This window comes from Salvelinus namaycush, chromosome 8 (assembly GCF_016432855.1).
Source record: "Salvelinus namaycush isolate Seneca chromosome 8, SaNama_1.0, whole genome shotgun sequence".
Lineage (NCBI taxonomy): Eukaryota > Metazoa > Chordata > Actinopteri > Salmoniformes > Salmonidae > Salvelinus > Salvelinus namaycush.
The window spans coordinates 28,977,587-28,999,492 of record NC_052314.1 but is presented as its reverse complement, the minus strand read 5'-3'; the positions used below and the strand labels follow the sequence as shown (position 1 = coordinate 28,999,492).

Here is a 21,906-nt window from a genome sequence, read left to right as displayed (position 1 = left end):
CCATGAAAGCTGCCAGAGCGCGTGGGGACATTTGCTTACATCCGATATGACAGGCACATTGTCCATCCTCCCTCCTAAAAGCCTGGAAGGGATGAGAAAGCCAAGCCTATGGGTTTGTAACTTCAACCCTGCAGCCCTCACACACACTAACTGATTAATGGACAGCTAAATGTGTTTTCTTTCTCTTGCTTTGTTTGTTATTTTCCATATTATGTCTGAGAAGCTACCCAGGAAAGAGCTAAACACAGCCCATGTTAATATATGTATCCTTAGAAACAAGGATCATGAAATTAGTAACTTGCTAACGTCAGATTGCATTAATATATTAGCCATTTCTGAGATTCACTTAGATAATTCCTTTGACACAATAGTAGCAATACAAGGATATAACATATATAGAAGAGACAGGAATGCTTATGGGGGAGGTGTTGCTATATATATTAATAGTCAAATCCCAGTAATGCTTAGAGAAGTGTTATTGAAGAAATGTGGCTGCAGATTCACCTGCCTCATCTAAAGCCTATTATTTTGGGGTGTTGCTATAAGCCACCAAGCGCTAACAGTCAGTATCTAAAATAATGTGTGTGAAATGCTTGATAGTGTACAGTTGAAGTTGGAAGTTTACATACACCTTAGTCAAATACATTTAAACTCAGTTTTTCACAATTCCTGACATTTAATCAATCAGAGTAAAAATCCCCTGTCTTAGGTCAGTTAGGATCACCACTTTATTTTAAGAATGTGAAATGCCAGAATAATAGTAGAGAGAATGATTTATTTCAGCATTTATTTCTTTCATCACATTCCAAGTGGGTCAGAAGTTTACATACACTCAATTAGTATTTGGTAGCATTGCCTTTAAATTGTTTAACTTGGGTCAAACGTTTCGGGTAGCCTTCCACAAGCTTGCCACAAAAGGTTGGGTGAATTTTGGCCTATTCCTCCTGACAGAGCTGGTGTAACTAAGTCAGGTTTGTAGGCCTCCTTGCACACACACATTTTTTCAGTTCTGCCCACAAATTTTCTATGGGATTGAGGTCAGGGCTTTGTGATGGCCACTCTAATACCTTGACTTTGTTGTCCTTAAGCCATTTTTCCACAACTTTGGAAGTATGCTTGGGGTCATTGTCCATTTGGAAGAGACATTTGCGACCAAGCTTTAACTTCCTGACTGATGTCTTGAAAGTACGTTCATCTCCAGGAGACAGAACGCGTCTCCTTCCTGAGCGGTATGATGGCTGCGTGGTACCATGATGTTTATACTTGCGTACTATTGTTTGTACAAATGAACATGGTACCTTCAGGCATTTGGAAATTGCTCCTAAGGATGAACCAGACTTGTGGAGGTCTTGGCTGATTTCTTTTGATTTTCCCACGATGTCAAGCAAAGAGGCACTGAGTTTGAAGGTAGGCCTTGAAATACATCCACAGGTACACCTCCAATTGACTCAAATTATGTCAATTAGCCTATCAGAAGCTTCTAAAGCCATGACATCATTTTCTGGAATTTTCCAAGCTGTTTAAAGGCACAGTCAACTTAGTGTATGTAAACTCCTGACCCACTGGAATTGTGATACAGTGAAATAAGTGAAATAATCTGTCTGTAAACAATTGTTGGAAAAATTACTTGTGCCATGCACAAAGTAGATGTCCTAACCAACTTACCAGTGCCTGTTTTCTGGTTCAGGTTATTAATTAACTTACCAGGGCATTTACAAATACTACAGGAACAAGATCATCCACATGTATTAATCACATTTTTACTAATACTGTAGAACTCTGTTCTAAAGCTGTATCCGTACCCATTGGACGCAGTGATCACAATACAGTGGCTATATCTAGGAGAACCAAGGTTCCAAAAGGTCAAACCCGGGTCTATAGTGACGCCTCTAGCACCGATGCACCACTCGGGAGGCCCTAATGTTACCAATTATTTTAATGATTACTTAATTGGCAAAGTGGGCAAACTTAAGCAGGAAATGCCAACAACAAACAGTGAGCCATTGTATTCATGCATAAAAAAATATATAATAAAGGAAAAGCATTGTAAATTTGAATTTGGTAAAATTTGTGTTATCGATCAATAATGATAAACCTCCTGGCATTGACAACTTAGATGGAAGGCTACTGAGGATGGAAGCTGACTCTTTGGCCACTTCTATCTGTCATATCTTTATTCTGAGTCTAGAGGAAGGTGTTTGTCCTCAGGCTTGGAGGGAAGCCAAAGTCATTCCACTACCCAAGAGTGGAAAAGCAGGCTTAACTGGTTCTAACAGCAGACCAATCAGCTTGCTGCCAGCTCTTAGCAAACTGAAAACAACAGACTTTCAGCATGCTTATAGAGAAGGGCACTCAACATGTACTGCACTGACACAAATGACTGATAATTGGTTAAAATAAATTGATTAAAGAAGATTGTGTGAGCTGTACTGGTAGATTTCAGTCCAGCCTTTGATATTATTGACCATAACCAAAAACGTACAGTACCAGTCAAAAGTTTGGACACAAACCTATTCTAGTGTTTTTCTTTATTTTTACTATTTTCTACATTGTAGAATAATAGTGAAGACATCAAAACTATTAAATAACACATATGGAACCACCCTTTGCCTTGATGACAGCTTTGCACACTCTTGGCCTTCTCCAAACCAGCTTCATGAGGTAGTCACCTGGAATGCATTTCAATTAACAGGTGAGCCTTGTTTGAAAGTTAATTTGTGGAATTTATTTCCTTCTTAATGTGTTTGAGCCAATCAGTTGTGTTGTAATGAGGTAGGGGTGGTATACAGAAGATAGCCCTATTTGGTAAAAGATCAGGTCCATGTTATGGCAAGAACAGCTCAAATAAGCAAAGAGAAATGACAGTACATCATTACTTTAAGACATGAAGGTCAGTCAATCCGAAAAATTTCAAAACCATCAAGCACTATGATGAAACTGGCTCACATGAGGACCGCCACAGGAAAGGAAGACCCAGAATGACCTCTGCTGCAGAGGACAAGTTCATTAGAGTTGCAGCCCAAATTAATGCTTCACAGAGTTCAAGTAACAGACACATCTCAACATCAACTGTTCAGAGGAGACTGCGTGAAATCAGGCCTTCATGGTCGTATTGCTGCAAAGAAACCACTGCTAAAGGATACAAATAATAAGAAGAGACTTGCTTGGGCCAAGAAACACGAGTAATGGACATTAGACCGGTGGAAATCTGTCCTTTGGTCTGAGGAGTCCATATTTGAGATTTTTGGTTCCAACCACCGTGTCTTTGTGAGACAGAGTAGGTGAACGGATGCTCTCCGCATGTGTGGTTCCCACCGTGAAGGATAGAGGAGGAGGTGTGGGGGTGTTTTGCTGGTGAAACTGTCTGTGAGGCTGTGTACGGGCAATTTGACCAAGAAGGAGAGTGATGGAGTGCTGCATCAGATGACCTGGCCTCCACAATCACCCGACCTCAACCCAATTGAGATGGTTTGGGATGAGTTGGACTGCAGAATGAAGGAAAAGCAGCCAACAAGTACTCAGCATGTGTGGGAACTCCTTCAAGACTGTTGGAAAAGCATTCCAGGTGAAGCTAGTTGAGAGAATGCCAAGAGTGTGCAAAGCTGTCATCAAGGCAAAGTGTGGCTACTTCAAAGAAGCTCAAATATAAAATATATTTTGATTTGTTTAACACTTTTGGCTACACATGATTCCATGTGTTATTTCATGGTGTTGATGTCTTCACTATTATTCTACAATGTATAAAATATTAAAAATAAAGAAAAACCCTTGAATGAGTAGGTGTGTCAAACTTTTGACTGGTACTGTATGTTTTATGGCTTTTCAATCTCTGCCATATTGTGGATTGAGAGCTACAGTGGCTTGCGAAAGTATTCACCCACCCCACTTGGCATTTTTCCTATTTTGTTGCCTTACAACCTGGAATTAAAATGTATTTTTGGGGTGTTTGTATCATTTTATTTACACAACATGCCTACCATATTAAATATGCAAAATATGTTTTATTGTGAAACAAACAAGAAATAAGACAAAAACCAGAAAACTTGAGCGTGCATAACAATTCACCCCCCCCCCCCCCCCCCCCCCCTCCAAAGTCAATACTTTGAGGAGCCATCTTTTGCAGCAATTACAGTTGCAAGTATCTTGGGGTATGTCTCTATAAGCTTGGCACATCTAGCCACTGGGATTTTTGCACAATTCTTCAAGGCAAAACTGCTCCAGCTCCTTCAAGTTGGATGGGTTCCACTGGTGTACAGCAATCTTTAAGTCATAGCACAGATTCTCAATTGGATTGAGGTCTGGGCTTTGACTATGCCATTCCAAGACATTTAAATGTCCCCTTAAACCACTCGAGTGTTGCTTTAGCAGTATGCTTAGGGTCATTGTCCTGCTGGAAGATGAACCTCCATCCCAGTCTCAAATCTCTGGAAGACTGAAACAGGTTTCCCTCAAGAATTTCCCTCAAGAATTTCCCTGTATTTAGTGCCATCAATCATTCCTTCAATTCTGACCAGTTTCCCGGTCCCTGCCTATGAAAAACATCCCCACAGCATGATGCTGCCACCACCATGCTTCACTGTGGGGATGGTGTTTGCGGGGTGATGTGAGGTGTTGGGTTTGTGCCAGACATAGCGTTTTCCTTGATGGCCAAAAATCTACATTTTAGTCTCATCTGACCAGAGTACCCTTCTTCCTTATGTTTGGGGAGTCTCCCCCATGCCTTTTGGAAAACACCAAACGTGTTTGATTATTTTTTTCTTTAAAGCAGTTTTTCTTTAAAGCTTTTTTCTAGCCACTCTTCCGTAAAGCCCAGCTCTGTGGAGTGTACTGCTTAAAGTAGTCCTATGGACAGATACTCCAATCTCCGCTCTGGAGCTTTGCAGCTCGTTTAGGGTTATCTTTGGTCTCTTTGTTGCCTCTCTGATTAATGCCCTCCTTGCCTGGTCCGTGAGTTTTGGTGGGCGGCCCTCTCTTGGCAGGTTTGTTGTGGTGCCATATTCTTTCCATTTTTTAATAATGGATATAATGGTGCTCCGTGGGATGTTCAAAGTTTTGGATATTTTTTTATAACCCAGTCCTGATCTGTACTTCTCCACAACTTTGTCCCTGACCTGTTTGGAGAGCTCCTTGGTCTTCATGGTGCAGCTTGTTTTGTGGTGCCCCTTGCTTAGTGGTGTTGCAAACTCTGGGGCCTTTCAGAACAGGTGTATATATACGTGCATATATCACGTCCTCCAGACGTGATGCTTGGCATTCAGGCCAAAGTGTTCAATCTTGGTTTCATCAGACCAGATAATCTTGTTTCACAATGGTCTGAGAGTCTTTTAGGTGCCCTTTGGCAAACTCCAAGCGGGTTGTCATGTGCCTTAATGAGGAGTGGTTTCCATCTGGCCACTCTACCATAAAGGCCTGATTGCTGGAGTGCTGGTTCTACCATCTCCACAGAAGAACTCTGGAGCTTTGTCAGAATGACGATCGGGTTCTTGGTCACCTCCCTGACCAAGGCCCTTCTTGCACGATTGCTCAGTTTGGCCAGCTGGCCAGTGCTAGGAAGAGTCTTTGTGATTCCAAACTTCTTCCATTTAAGAATTATGAAGGCCGCTGTCTTCTTGGGGACCTCGACACAATCCTGTCTCGGACCTCTACGGACAATTCCTTTGACCTCATGGCTTGGTTTTTGCTCTGACATGCACTGTCAACTGTGGGACCTTATAACGACAGGTGTGTGCCTTTCCAAATCAAATCTAATTTTATTGGTCACATACACATATTCAGCAGATGTTATTGCAGGTGTAGCAAAAATGTGTAGCAAAATGCTTGTGTTCCTAGCTCCAACAGTGCAGTAGTATCTAACAATTCACAACAATACACAAATCTAAAAGTAAAAGAATGGAATTAAGAAATATATTAGTACGAGCAATGTCGGAGTGGCATTGACTAAAATACAGTAGAATAGAATACAGTACATACGAGATAAAGCAGTATGTAAACATTATTAAAGTGACTCGTGTTCCATTATTAAAGTTGCCTGTGATTCCATGTCTATGTATAAAGAGCTCAATTTCAAGTCTCATTGTAAAGGGTCTGAATAAAAAACCTGTTTTCGCTTTGTCATTATGTGCTATTGTGTGTAGATTGATGAGTTTATTTCGATTTTTTTATCCATTTTAGAATAAGACTGTAATGTAACAAAATATGGAAAAGATCAAGGTGTCTGAATACTTTCCGAATGCACTGTATACCTGGAGATACAAGCAGTTTTTCAGTCTCTCTGTCCCAGCTTTGATGCACCTGTACTGTCTCCGCCTTGTAGATCGTAGCAGGGTGAAGAGGCCATGGCTCGGGTGGCTGAGGCTGATGATTCTCTTGACCTTCCTGTGACACCAGGTGCTGTAGATGTCCTGGAGGGCAGGCAGTGTGCCTCTGGTATTGCGTTGGGCTGATCGCTCCACACACTGGAGAGCCCTGCGGTTATGGACAGTGCAATTGCCATACCAGGCTGTGATACAGTCCGACACGTTGCTCTCAATAGTGCAAAATGGGGATGAGGAGGATCCTAACTCGCTACTTTAATATATTTCAGATTCTCGATGACAGGAAAACATGCTTTGCCTTAAACAGTCTTGTCTGTAGTTGTCAGTTTAATGCACTAAGATCTTCAAGAGTAAATTTAAACGTTTCAGAAAACGAGGCACGACTTAGGCAACTTTTTGCCATTTTGTTGCCACAACAGCTCATCCTTTCCATGGGAGAGCATCCTCACCTGGCTGATAGTGGACCGTTTCAGAAGGATCTAAAAGACAGTAGGTCTGCTGAAGCACCTAGAGGAGCTGTTGGAGTTTAACCATACACAGCAATGGTGTTGGTCAGGTGGCCCACTCCCTCTCATGGTTTCCTGAGGGTTGGAAAACAAAATAGAATAGTTGAAAGGCACACTGTCAGGTTGGGATTAGATGAACCCTAAACTAATATAGAAAATAATGTATTAAAAAAATAACTTCTGTAAACTTCTAATCAGGCAACAGCCCCCTTACAGTCTCTGGTACTGTCCCTTGAGTGGATATAATCGATCACTATTATAAGTAATCTGACCATAATAACATTTAATTTAGAAAGTAATATTAGCGCCTGAAGAAGAATGTGAAGTGGGTGGAAGCAACGGGTATTGTAACTGTGACCCACCTGGAAGCCAAAGCCTACCTCGGTTGGTAGAGCATTGTATGGCAATGAACTTGGCTCCTACTTCGGCTGGCGGACATCTTCCTGGCCTCAGCAATGGTCAGCAGACTGCACCGAGTGGTGAAGGACAGCAGGGGGATCTGATAGGTGCTTACCTCCTGCAATAGAAGTGTTGATTGCAAAATAAAGCATCTCTCATGGTGATTGGGTGTCAAATAAATCCTTGCCAATAGTTGAGAAGAGCTGCTGTTGCTAGGCTAGTCCCAGATCTGTATGTCCACTCACCCACATTTACAAGGGGGTCAATCTTAAGTTATAGAAAGGATGAGGGAGAGAGAGAATTTGCCATCAGAGTAGGAGTGCTGGTCTAGGATCAGGTCCACTCTATCTATATAATACCTATATAATACTAGTATTTATTATGATCTTATCACATGCTAATTCTTAGTCTGGATTGTTCTCTTGGGTAAAATTGGACAAAGTGCATTAATTAAATATTATTAGTACTGTAAATCCATATGTACATGTACTAGCTCGCTAGCACCTTAGTAGTACCTAATATAGGATACTTGTATCTACTGTTAAAGATTAACAGAGCTCCTACATGGAATCCAGTAAAGTTGCCCTCAAGTGGCTACCACCACTCCTCCAGCGACATCTGGAACTCCAAGACAGACCGACCGACTGGCAGGTAGACAGACTTACAGACACACACGGTCTGAATCCTTGGCAAAATAGACAAATGCAAAACCAATGTTGCTATTCATAGGTTGCACCTCCGTCACTGGGTTGCGTTATCACGTTCTCAAACCGCCCTCTGCCGGCGGCACCATAGTGGTGCCCAAAAGTCATGATAGATGACTGCTGAGGCTGGAGGCTGCTGAGAGGAGGACAGCTCATAGTAATGCCTGGAACGAAGCAAACACAGGGAAACTATGTGTTTGATGTATTTGATACCATTCCACCAATTCCGCTCCATCCATTACCATAAGCCCTGGGTGTGTCTTTGTCTGTCTGTCTATCTGCCTGCCAGCCAGTCTGTCTGTCTTGGAGTCCCACAACCCGTCCTCACCAATTAAGGTGCCACCAACCTCCTGTGATGCAGGCCAACGACTTTTTCGTCTAAATAACACAACAGTTGCCTGGAAATATGATGGCATTGCAAAAGTAGGCAAATGTTTAGTAGGAAACAACTATGCCATCATTATCATGTTGTCAAATGGATGGCGATGTTGTCATTAGCTAGCAAATTTTGTCAAAAATAGCTAGCAATGGTAATGTTAGCTAGCGAAAATCCGGTGGTCTCCACTCAATTTTAGCTAACGTTATACTGAATCTAAAGTCAATCTGGCAGCATCAAAATTATGACAAAAGCTTTTCCTACAAATTATTTGCCTCCTTTTGCAATCTTTGTACAGTATATCCAAGCCACTGTAATGCACTTTTGATTAAATCAACGCTCATTGAGAATGCGTTGAGTAGAACGCTTAATCAGTTGGACATGCTTCTCAGATACAGGCTTGCTTGTTCTTGAGAATAGCCATAGCTAGCTACCATAGTAATCCCTCGAGAGTAGCTAATTTCAATGATCATTCATTTAGCTTGCTAGCTAGCTAGTTGACTGTGTTAGAGGTAATATAATCATGCTAGCTAATTGTTTCAATGCACCTTCCAAATGTAAAATTACAAGACAAAAAGGACACTTACCTAAACTGTTCCTCTATGTCCTCTTGGTTGTGAAGGTTAGGTAGCATGCTAGCTAATCTCGTTCCCAGATACTTCCACCAAAAGGTGCACTCCATGGGGGTCTAGAATATGAAGTATATGCCTGACTGTGTTTTAGGTCACCACATATCATTCTTGGATGCATTTAATATGTATTTGTTTGTATACATGAAGCTTCCCATGTCGGCCCAGTTGATCAAGAAGGAATAAAGCTATATCAAGGAGGTTTGGTAGTTTTTTCCATCAGTAGAGTCTTAGAGAACTCAGAATTCTCCGCAATGGACGTAAACTAATGACAACACCATCTATATTGCTCATGACACTAACACTGTATCTCCCAATGCCTCAAACCGAGGAGAAAATAAAAGTCGGTTAACTCAAGCAAACCGGACATAATGTCAACCTGTGTATGAGAGGAAGCCAAGCTTAACGTTTCAGCATAATAAAGGCTATTTCTCTTAATAACGTGCAACCGGATTGTCTTGTATTAGCTAGATCTTTCTCATTATAACGTTATCTTTCTCGTATTAACGAGATAATGGATTATTTCATTATAGTTTCTTTAATTATTTTGTAATAGCGTGATATTATCTTGTAATAATTATATACCCCCCCCCAAAATATGCCACTGTAGAATATATCACAATGGTCAAATAAATATGGTAACATTTCTATCGTTGCTTTCTGTTTTGTTCCTAACCAGTACATCGGCAGTCTGGACGTGGCTCGGCCGAACAGCAGAGTGGAGATTGTGGCTGCTATGAGGAGAATACGGGTTAGTTGTCCCTTTCATCTAAACAAACTAGTCACCTACCTCACCTCAGCTACTGTTGTTCCGTTGTCGAACCTGCCACATAATGCCTCATTGGCATGTAGGCCATGGGGTAAATCTAGCTAGATATGTGTTGGGGCTAGAACATGAAGGGTGACAGGTAGCCTAGTGGTTAGAGCGTTGGACTAGTAACCGAAAGGTTGGAAGATCAAATCCCCGAGCTGACAAGATAAATAAATCTGTCGTTCTGCCCCTGAACAAGGCAGTTAACCCTAGGCTGTCATTGAAAATAAGAATTTGTTCTTAACTGACTTGCCAAGTTAAATAAAGGAATAAATCAAAAATGAAGGAGGACTCACCCAGAACCATTATGGAAGGGTCAAGATTTGTTTTGCCTGGTGGATGAAGCCGCATCTCAGGTTTAGCTTGCGTGGCTGGGATCTCACCTTGTTGTAGGTCGCCCTCTGTTTCAGCAGTTCGGCACTCAGATCTGGGTAGATGCTAATCCTGTTCTCCGCATAGGTCAGATCCGATTCCGCTGCGAGGCAAACAATTTACGTTTTGACTTCAAAACTGTGGATTCGTATAATCATACACCCCGAGATCCGTTCAAATGAAATCAAATTTTATTGGTCACATACACATGGTTAGCAGATGTTAATGCGAGTGTAGCGAAATCCTTGTGCTTATAGTTCCGACCATGCAGTAATATCTAACAAGTAATCTAACAATTTCACAACAACTACCTTTTACACACAAGTGTAAAGGAATGAATAAGAATATGTACATATAAATATATGGATGAGCGATGGCCGAACGGCATAGGCAAGAGTGGCCAACTCTTTCTGTTGTCGGGTGTTGAGAGCCGCCATGTTCCCACAAGTGAATTTTGAATGGACAGAATATGCCAGCTGCTGGAGTGAAATAGAACTAGACCCAGTTTCCCAATAGTGATGGATCTAAGGCTTATGAGTATTTTATTTTAACGATGCACCTTTCCTACAACAGCCAAAGATGTAACATGCGTTTCCCAAAACGCCACGCAGAGAGAACTGTCGCTAAGTGCGTCGTTGGAGCGTGTGTCGATACTGATGGAACGAAATAAGGGAGCACTGCTATCGGATCAGCTTTCTCCATTCAAATCTTTCCTAAAAATTTTTATTATTTCACTATACTGACGACGGATCAGCTCCTAGGGAGATATTACCACCTACGGCTGCAAATATTGAGGTGGATTATTCTAATGCTTACTCAATAAAATGCATTCAATCACTGATTTGGCACATCATTGCGCACATGTTAGGCTACACATCATAAAAGATATTGAGAAAAATTACAGATAGTACCCTACAAGTATCAAAATAGAACTCAATTGATTGAACATGAAGGGTATTTCAATATGATTGAAATAGGCCTATAGCCTACTGTTTATATTTTATCGCAGTCATCTCGGTTTTCATTTGAAGCATATTTTTATACATCGCTTGTTGTGTCAATTTCAAAGACATTGGCAACTTTGTATTTGTAGTCAACTTTGTTCTGAAGTTATCGGCAGTTACATATATATGGATAAGCCATGTGATTCTATGTTTAGCGGAGATCTTCTGTGTATAAAGTGACGCGGGAGGGCAAAAAAAGTATCTAACAACGCACTTAGCTGTTCGACGAGTGGTCTGAGGCAGGCATTATATTACGAGCGTTTTCAAGTTCAACATTAACGAGGGTTTTGGGAAACAGCTCTGAGATTTAAAGATGCTCCTACAAAGGTTAGATGAACTTAACTTAACGATTAACTTAGCCTCAATATGCTTTTGGGAAACTGGGCCCTGTAATACAGTGAGCGTCCCACACCTTAATGCCAGTTATTTGAAAATAAGCCTGTTACTTCATAGATATTTTGCAAAAGAAAGCCACAAGAAAGCCACACATTTCAATGCATGCCACTGGAACTGGAGTCATTTTTTAACAGACTAAGGCCATTTTTTACAAGCATTCAGTACAATAGAAATAAAGTATTTCATTGTTTACCACGGCAAATCTACTGTGGCAATTTATCAGACAATTTGAATGAATGGAAATTAATGTTGGTCTAGCCTATTGCTATTATTTTATTAGCCCCCGCATGGAGAGAAAGAGAACTGCTCTTTTTCAGGGACTCACGAGGCTCATTTGAATGTCCTGATGCACCAGGAAAATTCTCAGCGACAAAAGAGTGATCAAGTTAAGATCCGACATCTGTAGGCCTACTTCCAAAGTATTTTCTTTTTCTTCTTAGCTCAGCCTCTGAATGTCATAGAGATTAACCAAAGACCATTAGCCCCTATATGCATCAGAGGCGTGTCTTTCTTGTGCCTTGTTTTTAGCCTAAAGCATTGTCGTTAAAGATCACTTTATATATTCAGAATCCGTTTTAGTTTCTTCATAATCTTAAACTAGCAAACATCAAACATTAGGCTACCCCTCAATTCAAGCACTGGTTTTAGCTTAACACACCAAGCCCTTCACAACACAGAGGTATTTAAGTAGAGGTGACACTACTGGAGGAATTGGCTGACAAATCAATGGATGGCCTATAATGTAGTATGTCAAGCAGGTAAGCCTACCTCTTATTTCTTAAATAGGAAGAAATAGGCTCCAACACAAAGCCCTCTTGTTAGATAATTAAAATTAAAATGAAGACTTGAAATGAATTACTCAAATTAGCCTAATTTCAGCACCACGTGCTGGCCACCTCCCGATTGATTTCTCCGCGGCTGCCGCTTCACGTTTCAGCACCACAAAACTGTCATGGAAGTTACTTGAGTCTGGATTGTTGTGAGATCAATAACTCTGATAAAAAAAGACTCATCATGGTCAACAAAACATGTTGTTTCGTGGACTTTGGAGAGGCAAATATCAGAGGAGTGACAAATAGGAACCCAGAGCCAACGGCGGCAACTCATGTCAGTACTGTGCATAGGCTAACGTATAGGGAAAGTACCAAAATCCCTTGATGTAAACCATGGATAAAACGCACTACCCTCCCCTGGGTGGCCCTTCTACCGCCTCCAGTACAATTTGACCACACCACCAGAAAGTGTGACAAATCAATCAACAAATGACTCGCCTTGCAGGACTAAATCGGCATAGATAAGCAATACTGGAACAGACAGAATTTATTACTCAGATTTTTAGGCTTGTGTAAAGTCTACGTGGCCGCTTTTTCTTGTTCTCATGTGAGAGTGTAGTAGGGCTATAGTCCAGATGGTCGGACGGTAATCAGGGATGGCGATCTTTGAAGTGAGGCAGTGGGGTGGACATACTTAATAGAAACTGCTTTTGGAAGTCTCTCTCTTTTTCTTTGTCCGTCTTAAAATGTAGCCTCTGAACTCAATATTCACCACCATCCTGTGTTTCTTGTCTTATAACCATTTACTTTTTCTATGTCCTGTTGATTCCTCCTCTGCATGATAATGTTGGCTGTTTGATAAAAGTAGGCAATGTCATCACTGTTTTACCAGTACATGCAATGTCCTGTAAGTGCATGTGAAGTTAGATTTCTATCTCAAAGGAGATTCCTGTGGAACATCACGTATCCTCAGGAGAAAGTTTTTATCTTTAGTGTTTTTCAAATATGTTTCAATTCTCCCATACTCCCCCCACACCACATGGCTTGCTATCAATCATTGTTTGTTATTTTTAGACGTTGTTACATAGAGGTTCCCGTAAAGGTGCAAACCGTTTGAGAGCCGAGGATCGCTGCCCAGAGTGCGTAACGCTGCTGGGGATAACAGCAGCTGTTGTTGTTGGCAGGAGAACAGGTTATGTGTGAAAATAGTTAAATCAGACCTTGTTACATTTTTACATTACAGTGTCCTTATTACTGTGTAATTATTCCAGTAAGTACAATATAGTCATAATAAATATTGTAATTTGTTCATATTGAACAGTGTGGTATTAGCTTGTTTGTACTCATACTGAATGACTGAACTGATAGGGTTATAGGGGTCAACTACTGGTTGTATAGTGCCTGCAAATGTAAGTGCGCCCTTTGCCTAGCTCCCTCTTTACTGTATGTGCCGGCATACAGGGTATAGGTTTGAGTGTGGGTATGGATATGGTGCACATGGATATGTATGTGTATGGGTGTGAGTATAGGCATGGTGGTGACTGCTCCTCCAGCCCTTGTGTCTCCCACGCCACATCATCTACAGTTCTCCATGTAATCCTTTTGTCTCAAATTAACTACAGAGGTTTCATTTAAACAGCATTACAGCCTTGATAGAGAGCGGTAGAAAATAGAGGGAGAGAGGGGTACAGACAAATACAGAAAGAGAGAGACCGCTAGACAGAAAGAGGGGGAGAGAGAACAGAGAGAAAGACAGACAGAGAGACAGAGAAGAGAGAGACAGGCAGAGGCATTGTGTTTCAGTGATTCACTCTTAGCATCTCATTTATTTGGCTCTTCAATTATCCTGCTGCCTGGTGTTTACCTGTGTCTATGTGATTGACAGTAATGAGATGGGATCCAGGCGCCTGTCAAATGAAATAACCTCTGCACCATTAATGTCCTGTCCTGTTCTCTGAAGTGGGAGGGATGCTGCTGGGTGTTAAAGTCTTAATGTGATGCTACTGCTGCTCTCTGAGGATATAGCAAGCCTACATCAGGGATCATCATCTACATATAACACTGGTCCTGGAAAACTGCACGGTGTGCAGGCTTTTGTTTGACATTTTATAATTTTTTTCCAGAGCGACTTACAGTAGTGAGTGCATACATTTTTCCCATACCGGTCCCCTGTGGGAATCAAACCCACAACCCTGGTGTTGCAAGCGCCATGCTCTACTGAGCCCAGCACTAACACACAACTAACACACCACAGCTTACCCATATCCTTCTTATGTGTAATGTCTGGCTTCCCCACAGTGAGACTGGGTTGGCAGATAGTAGCTGTGTGTAAATAGCTCAGTGGCTTTAATAGAAGCTTTCAGCAGTGTGGCTGTACTGTAGGGCCTTATGGAGTAGTGCTGTGGGAAGGAGTGATAGCTAGCTAGCCTAGTGTTGTACCAGATGCTTGACTCACACAGAGGTCTAGATCAGTGATGGGCAACTCAAGTCCTCGGGAGCCGGAGTGGTGTCACACTTTTCCCCCATCCCTAGCAAACATAGCTGATTAAACTAATTGCATTGTAAACTGAAAATCATGATTAGTTGATTGGAGTCAGAATATGTTAGCTGGGGCTGGGGAAAAAGTGGTCGTGTCTACACTTGACGTACACAGTGGGCAACATCATCAACACTCCTCCCACAAGTCTCCAGAAAACTTGTGTTTTGGGACCGAGGCACCTTTTCATTATAACGTTGAGGGAATATGTTCCTGGCGTGTTTTGTTTGGCTAGAGTTATGCTAACTAATTTGCAATCCCTTTAGCGCTGCTTGCTAGATTGCTGGCTAGCTACAGAGGTTAGCTGGCTACTTAGCTAAAGTAGTTAGCTACTGCCATCAGTTGTTGTTGTGTTATTATAATATTTTGGCTATTCCACAGTTTGTAGAATGCATACGGCATTTGAATATAGCACGGGAACGGACACAATGTGGACATGGTGGACACATTTAAATGTAAACGTAGACACATGACGTGTTCGGAATTCCATGATCAGAACTCCATTATCAGAATACCAAAGCTTCATGAACTGTCAAGTTTAGACATGGTCAGTGTGACACCAAACAGGCCCTAGAGGACTGGAGTTACCCATCCCTGGTATAGATTATCTGTGGGGCTATATAGTCATTTGTGTGGAGCAGTAAGATATGCAGAAGGCTCAGCATAGATGAGGATTCCTCTCGCATCTATCCTCTCTGGCCAGTCTGGCTGTCAGTGGGACTCATTCTGGAGTGCCTGCCCTCTCTATCCTCCCTGAAGAGCAACTCACACACTCAAAGAACCAGTGTGTGTGTGTGTGTGTGTGTGTGTGTGTGTGTGTGTGTGTGTGTGTGTGTGTGTGTGTGTGTGTGTGTGTGTGTGTGTGTGTGTGTGTGTGTGTGTGTGTGTGTGTGTGTGTGTGTGTGTGTGTGTACACCCTCTCTCGACAGCAGCAATGTGCCGTCAACAGCACTGACCCAGAGTGTGGAAACAGAGCCAAGACATAGTCGGACCCCATCCTTCGTTTCCCAGAGAGACTGACCACTCTAAATCAAACCTTACCCTCCTTCTCTCCTTTTCTCCCTTCCTCCCTTTCTCTCTCTCCCACTCCCTCCTTTTCTCCCTTTGTCTCTTTCTCTCTCTACTTTGCTCCCTGACTCTCACTCTCTCACCTTTCCTTCTTCCCTCCTCGATGTCCTTTGCTAAGCAATACATTAAGCGAGTCATTTCATTCTCCCTTCATTAAATGGAGGATTGAAACTTTGGCTGATTCACCGTTTCTCTTCTGAGAAGCAGCACAGACTTTTGTCAGGCCCTGCTGTAACTAATGGAGATGCTGCTCTAATTTCAGACCCCTTTTTAATTAAGTTCCACAGCTAAAGACCAAAAATGTAAACGTAGGCTACAAAAAAGTTGACTAAAATCATTCCAATCCTGATTAAAATGCAATGGCTGTTTAGCTTATTGGTAGGCTGGCTTTAGGACCATGCAGAGCATCTCTCTCCGAGAGAAGCTGCCAGCCTGCACAGCCTTTCTCTCAGCAGACAGTGCCAGACAGTTTGCTTTTCTTTTCAGCCGTTTAGGTAGTGCGCCGATTGCTTTGAATTTTATGTTGGCATTTGAAGTTGACCTTGTAAGCTTCACGGCCAGCTGTTTTATGCACCGGTTACACATTGTTGTTGGCATAGGCAGCGCGTCTAATAGGCTAGGGGAAGATAAGCTTCCCCTAAAGTAAATTAAATTACAGAAATAAATAAGATCATTCAAAATACTACACCAGAGAGCATGATTTGGCCACAAATGATTATTAACTTCTATGAGCTAATGAGCTGTGGATTGTTTTAAGCATGTAATTTGGGCAGCACTTTTGGCAAATAGCCTACCAAAAAGTTGATTGTTGAGTTGCAGTGGTCAGTGAAAAGCAGTTAAAGGGTAGATAGCATAAACTTGACCATATGTAACATATGGATTTGCATTACAATACGCATCAAAAGTCCCAATGCAAAGTGATACCTCACTTTTCTATTTTTCTAGATATTGCATAAAACTTCAGAAGAATGTCAAAGTCAATCCAGAAAAAACATTTGCGGGGTGTGACGTAATATGGAGGACCCGGCAAGCCAGCCTATTCCCTATAATGTAAACTCCAACAGAAATAAATTCAAATGTATAACTTAAAATTATACCAAATCGTTGGCACTCATGACTACATTCAATTAAATGTGCAGCTAACTTACTTTATGAATATATTGTTACAAATCAGCTTGCAAGGTTGCTAGTCAACTAGCCTGTTAACAGTAGTCCTACTAGCTAGCTAACATTAGCCCTACCAGACTGCTAACATTACATTAGCATTTGATGAGTCAGCCAGTTGCTATCAACAACTAGTTTACAGCTACATTAAAGTAAACCAAAGTTTTTGAAATACATAACCACATCTAACCAGTTATCAAAGAATGTTATATGCAATTAACGTTATCTTAGCCAGCTAACTAGCCAGCCAGTTAACGTTAGATATTTTAGCCAGCTAGCTAGCCTAGCCAGCTAACGTTACAACAATGAAGATCAACAAGCACAGGCAGTAACCCACAAAACTTTTGGGTCACTCACTTTTGTACATCGCCTTGGTCCGTACAATTGACCTTATTTTAGTGCCCCAAAAACGTAATACTTCCAGATCAACTGTAATGTCAATACCATTGTAAAGCACAATTTCTCCCCTTTCCAACAGAATCAATTACATGACCTAAACGCTGCCAATTTCTGCATGATTCAAGAAGGCAATGAGCCCGATCGGGTCTTTTTAAAAATGGCGGGTGGGGAAGCGAAACTAATTCGTGATAGTGAGAAGGAGAGATGTTGTGTGGGAAAATAGCTTTTTTTCACTCGATCTGTCCAACTTTTCACCTCATCGCCTCTAAAATGTAATTAAAACACTATAAAGAGTTTATATAATGTGTCATTACATACCTATTTGAAGGTTTGTGTCGAATTTGAATCTGGTTTTTAGGGCGGTGCTAAAGTGATCTTAGAAGTAAACAGCGGCTTTGAGAATGATGATCGCATACAATGATGATGCAAAAAATGACTAGGTATCCCCCCTTACCCCTGTCACTGTCCATTTCTTGTTTTTAAAGGATGAGAGAAGTGCTACACCTGGTGGAGAGAGATTGTAAGACAGAAATAGTTGCTTTATGCGTGCTGTACGTTACGGCATGACACGTCACGATGTAACGGAGGTTCAGTTTTTTTCAACTTTTCTCTAATACTATAGAGCCATTACCATGTCGATCAACGCTTGAATAGAAACGTAGTTCACACCCCTGATTTTGAAGTCAACACAGTCGCTACAGTCCCATTAGTTTTCTTTGTAGCCTCATTTGAATGTTGCGGTTGCGCACATTTCTACGGAATGGGGTGAGTTTACGTTAGCATTTGACTGCAGAGGAAACTTCGGCCAGAAACAAATTGTCAAAATATCAGACAAAAGCAGCGACTCCGAGCATAGCAGGAACTGTTTCCCCTGGGCCTGACCTTTTTGGAGAATCTGATGAAGACGAGGTGGTGGCAGAGCAGGCAGCTGAGTCAGGGCTCACTTTCCCATTTCTGAGAGTCCACTGGTGCTTAACTTGTAGTGTAGGATGCAGCTCCACGTGTTGGGAATGTTGATTGGTAATATTGCTAGCTACTTTGCTTCTGAGAATACACCCTATAATGTCACTTCCTTCGTAACTACGGCAGAACCACATAAACATAACGTGTTGTAGGTGCTCGTGCAGCAGGGATATTCCCATGCCGATACCCATGGGGTCTGCGCTGTCAGGAAAAATGTCAGACAACATCCACGATGACAGAGAAAGGAGTGGGCTGTATGACGCAACATTCTGGCTTCTCCACGGTCTGCCTGGATTTAAATATAGTTAATCTAGAAATAGAATCCCCACTCCCCCTACCACTAGTAATACACTTTTTAGAAAGTTCACAACCGTTGCCTACAGGCAGTTTATCACCTGGAATTGGGGCTATCTGGGGCAGTACAACCGTGTGCTAATTCCAGCGTGTGCAGTCAATGGGACAAGAAATAGGTTCTCAAATAAGGAGAACATGCCCTACACAGGCTTCAAGTTACCATAAGAAGAATTCAAACACATTTTTACCTTTTTCTTAATATATGTTATACCAATACTGGTACAACACTTTCATCATGGGTCTTTTTTTTATCTGTCAACATTCCACTTTGTGGACACAGTCCCTATAATAATGATAGTTAATATACAATAACAATACCATTTAGAAATTCAATAAATAATTGTATATATTTGTATACATTTCTTTATGGGTAATTGAGTTCCACTCTGAAAACTTGGCGGCAGCAGCAAAGATGTGCAGCGCTTGTTGTGAGGAGTGTCAAGGAGCGCAACATCCGATGAACATAGACCGAGGGCGGGTGTGGAGTTAGGCTTGTTACAGGTGCTGCTTACTCTAATCCCATTATCTCATCTCAGTAATGGGAAGTAAACAAGGGCAGAGGATACAAGGGAACAACTCTGTGTAATAAAACCCTAATGACAGTTACAGCAGACAAACAGGAATCAGTTTAGGGCTGGATGCAGGTGTGTTGATGGCAGCGTGACAGAAGGCTGATGTTGGACTGAGGTGGTATTCAGGTTCCTAGAGGAAGAGAGAGGGAGAAAGACAGAAAAATAAATTAGGAAGTTACTCATGTTCTCACATATTGTTAAACATTTAGACTTTGAATCATATTATAACACAGTATATTACCAATGAGATAACAACAATACTTACTGCGTGAGTACTCAAGCTGTTTCACAGCAGGCCGGAGAAGCGGAGGGATGAGGAGAGCCACGCAGTACAAGGGACATGGACAGGATGCTACGGCTAGTATGGTTCACTGTCAATAACAAACACCAACACAGAACAGTCAACATTGTGAGCAAGGTCTGCAGAGTCAAGTGCCAAAGCATCTCATCACTCCACAAATCCAGAACCATCCACAAAGCCAGACGAATCAATAAAGACGTCACACACCCGCTGTACGACTAGTATCAACTGCTACACTATACAAAAGTAAGTGGACACCCCTTCAAATTAGTAGATTTTGTTATTTCAACCACACCCGTTGCTGACTTTAGGTGACGTTAGCTAGCTAGGCAAGTTCGAGAGGTGGCTGGCTGGCTCCCATGTCTCAATCCCAGCAATGTGTCGACATGTTTTTGAAACACAGTCCCAAATTGACAAACTGGATAAGATTACTAGCTAGCAGAGATAGAGGCTATGACACGTTAGCTAAGTTGGCTGGTCAAAAACATTGCAGGCAGTGTAGCCTTACTTGTGACGTTACTAGTAAACAGGTAGCAACCTTATAATAAACCTTAGCTAGCTAGATATAACAATCTAGAAGTGTTAGTTAGATGATGGATATATATATAATTAATACAAAATACATAACTAGTTCAATTTACCCGGCTTATCTCCATCACTGCTGACACTCGCAATGTAAAGTTACCAGTAAGAAACAGGTTGCAGGCTTCACCTTCACGCTCGGCAAAGCACCTGGTTTCAGTCACATTCCGAATCACGCCTTCCGCTGGTTATAGCCATCAAAATCCTCTGGGGTTAAATGAGCACCGCATACAGTAGACGTGCCTGCGGTTCCCTTACTCCAATCCGCCCGCTTCACCCAGACAAACCGGTTTCACTTCAAAGCTAGCTTCTCATTTTTGGGCCACAAATGAATCGTAATGAATGTTGGGTCTGAAATTAAAACTAACACTGGCTGCTTGCTACAACTAAATTACTAAGTCTTTGACCACACTGTGTTGTTGCTTCGGTGAGTAAAAACTAATGCTTCCTACCTATTAAATAAGCCTAGGGCCATCACAATACTTCAAAAAAGCAAATGGCTATTGCTAAAAAGAGAAGGCAAAGCAAATAATCTAATCTGTTTCTAGTTATCAAAATGCTCAACTCCCAATTGAGCGAACAGTAACCTATTTTATTGGCACCAGCAGAGAGCATCATCCATATACCCGGTGACCCGGTGAGTGTCCGCATATTCACTGTCTTTATCATTGGATCAGATGATAGCGCCGACAGAGATGGTCGCCTCGCTTCGGGTCCCACAAGCATTTCGCTACACTCGCATTAACATCTGCTAACCATGTGTATGTGACCAATAAAATTTGATTTGAATATCATTGGAACGTTTTTTAGGGGGGACAATAATTCCCTCCTCCAGACTAGATGGATGTCATATTGTACAATTTGTGTCTCCCATTTTCGTAGGCCTAGATTAGATGGTTGCATTCAAGAGAAGAGTGTTTTTACTGATCTGTTTGTCAGTGTCAGCAGAGTAGGCTACTAATATGTCGTATTAAAAAATATGTTGCTTATGTCTTCAGCCATATAAGTAGAATTGAATGAAATGTGTTTATAAGGGCCTCCCTAGTGGTGCAGCGCTCTAAGGCACTGCATCGCCGTGCTAAAGGCGTCATTACAGACCCGGGTTCGGTCCCAGGCTGTATCACAAACAGCTGTGATCGGGATTCCCATAGGGCGGCGCACAATTGGCCCAGTGTCATCCGGGTTAGGCAAGGGTTTGGCCGGGTGGGTTTTACTTGGCTCATCGTGCTGTAGTGACTCCTTGTGGCGGGCCGGGTGCCCCCTGCGTCACAATGAGATTCTATAAACTATTAGAGTCCGTGGCTATATCAACGGTGTGATGACCTAATGATTAGAATTTGAGATCATTACACCCTAAATTATGTTCTTTTCATCATCGCTATGCAAACAAGGCTGATTTCCGCAACAATTTCACTGTTTAAATACGTTTTGTTTAGCTAATCAAATGAAAACATTTCTTCTAACTACTTTTGCTAACATTACAACATGAAAATAACTACAACATTTTCAGACAAGATAGAGGGGGCGGTGTTGCCATCTACTGCAGAGATAGCCTGCAGAGTTCTGTCCTACTATCCAGGTCTGCACCCAAACAATTTGAACTTCTACTTTTAAAAATCCATCTCTCTAAAAACAAGTCTCTCACCATTGCCACCTGCTATAGACCACCCTCTGCCCCCAGCT

General features: G+C 41.8%; 1 protein-coding gene across 1 annotated transcript in view; it reads left to right on the top strand.

The window, feature by feature from the left end:
- The window catches only part of LOC120052091 (carboxyl-terminal PDZ ligand of neuronal nitric oxide synthase protein-like), a 243,937-nt gene that overhangs the window by 21,582 nt on the left and 200,449 nt on the right, over positions 1-21,906 (top strand). Inside the window, exon 2 of the mRNA XM_038998944.1 lies at positions 9,608-9,679. Coding sequence (XP_038854872.1) covers positions 9,608-9,679 — 72 coding nt within the window. The remainder of the gene's footprint in view (positions 1-9,607; positions 9,680-21,906) is intronic.